A 1,835-nucleotide genomic window follows, 5' to 3' on the forward strand; every position below is an offset into this window, starting at 1 on the left:
TTATAAAACAACACAAATATATATATAAGTTTTAGTATATACATATATAACATATTTTTGAAAAGAGAAAATATAAAAAACCAACATACATCAATTATTTTTTTTAAAGTCAACTTACCCTTCTTTTTACGACTAAATTTTATAGTGGGTGTTGAGATTTACACTTTTTACTATTTTAGTCCTTCAAATTTAAAATTTATTATACTGGTTTTTGAGATCTAGTTGGTCCTTGGACTCTTTCAGGCATCAAGTCAAATAAATAGAATGTTGAACTAGTTTTGACTTATTACACTAGACACGAGGCTGAATGATATTTGTTTGTTTTGACGTTTAAACAAGACAAAAACAAGGTCGTTTTGCAGAATGAGATAAGATAAAACAGTTTGCATATCATATAGACTATTCTTTGTCTTCTCGTTTTGCCTTGTTTAAGTGTCAAAATGAAACGATGTTGTTTAGCCCTATATCTAGGATAGTAAATTAGAGCTAGTTTGACACTTCATTCGCTAACTCAATACTAAAAATAATCCAAAGACTAATATAGTGCTCCAAACTGATTCTTGCGAACAGTATAGTAAATTTTAGATTTGAGGGATTAAAATAATAAAAATAAGTATTAAATTTCTCGTTGTAAATATTTTTAAATATTTTTTTATAATATAATGAAATTTTCATTTTAGATTTTGAATATTTTTAAGAATTTTGGTGTATATCAGGGTTAGAATTTTTTTTAATTTTGGAATTAAAGTTTAACATAAATAAATAATGTATGCGTGTGATTTTAGATGTTACCATGATGAGTTAAAAATAAAATTCCAAAAGTAGCAGCTGATATTAATCAATAAATAGTTGGTCCTGCTAGTTAATCTGTTCTGAAAAATAATTGAGTAAATAAAAATAGCCAGAACTTGTCTTATTTAGCATTAATTAATTATCGCAACAATTAATGAATGTCAAATAAGGCAAGTTATGACTGTTTTTTGACTGATTTTCTTTGGTTACCAAAGATTTCCGATAAAAATAAAGGTAAAGATGGAAATGGTTACTTTTGATCTTGGCTCCTCTTGGAGTAGAAGCAGACAAGAGAGAGGTGGAAGAAGCAACATGAGAAGCAAGAATAGCCATCTCCACAGATCTATCAAACTTCAAATCGGGATTCTCAACCTTCATTCTCAAAGCTATAAAAGCATCCATCTGCTTGTTCAGCATTGCAGCTTCCTTCATCACTTCCTCCATCTTCGTCCTGTAGAACTTCTCCACCTTGTTGAACTCATCATCCAGTCTCTTGAAAAACACAACCTCGTACTCACCTCCTTCTTCCGACGACATCAGGAACGTGGTCTGGTAGCAATCATCGCCGGCGGAGGAGGCACAGAGTTGGACGGCGATGGGTTCTTGTTGGGCCTCAATGTCAGGAGGGGTGAGAGGGTGGTAGTACCGTCTCTGTGTGAGGCCACTGAAGGCTCTGTAGAGTGTTAGCTTTCTCTTGAGCATGGCTGATGGTGATGATGATGATGATGATGGCTTCTTGTTCCTGCTCTGTTTGAATCTTTGGATTTCTTTGAGAAGGGCTTTTAGGTAATTGTAGTCTGTGTATGCTTCCTCCCATTCTGGCACCATTTGTGATTTGTATTCCTTTCCAAACTTCATCTTGCATGCGGTGGTTAATAATAATTATGGTTGGATCTGCCAGAATCAAAGGTCATGCTCCTATTTATATGGATATCAATAGTAAATAATTACAACATTGCAAAATTTTCTAGCGCAAAAAGAAACAATAAAGGGTAAAAAAAATAGGAAATACTCAGATCCTGCAATGTATACGCTAAAAATTG

The 1,835-nt window shown here is 33.1% G+C and overlaps 1 protein-coding gene across 1 annotated transcript in view; it reads right to left on the bottom strand.

The window, feature by feature from the left end:
- Positions 1 to 1,698, bottom strand: part of LOC107631857 (phosphate transporter PHO1 homolog 3) — a 13,708-nt gene extending 12,010 nt beyond the window's left edge. The window contains exon 1 of the mRNA XM_016335426.2: positions 1,047 to 1,698. Within this exon, the coding sequence (XP_016190912.1) occupies positions 1,047 to 1,650 (604 nt within the window). The 5' untranslated portion in view covers positions 1,651 to 1,698. The remainder of the gene's footprint in view (positions 1 to 1,046) is intronic.

The sequence above is a fragment of the Arachis ipaensis genome, chromosome B03 (genome assembly GCF_000816755.2).
Source record: "Arachis ipaensis cultivar K30076 chromosome B03, Araip1.1, whole genome shotgun sequence".
Classification (NCBI taxonomy): Eukaryota; Viridiplantae; Streptophyta; class Magnoliopsida; order Fabales; family Fabaceae; genus Arachis; species Arachis ipaensis.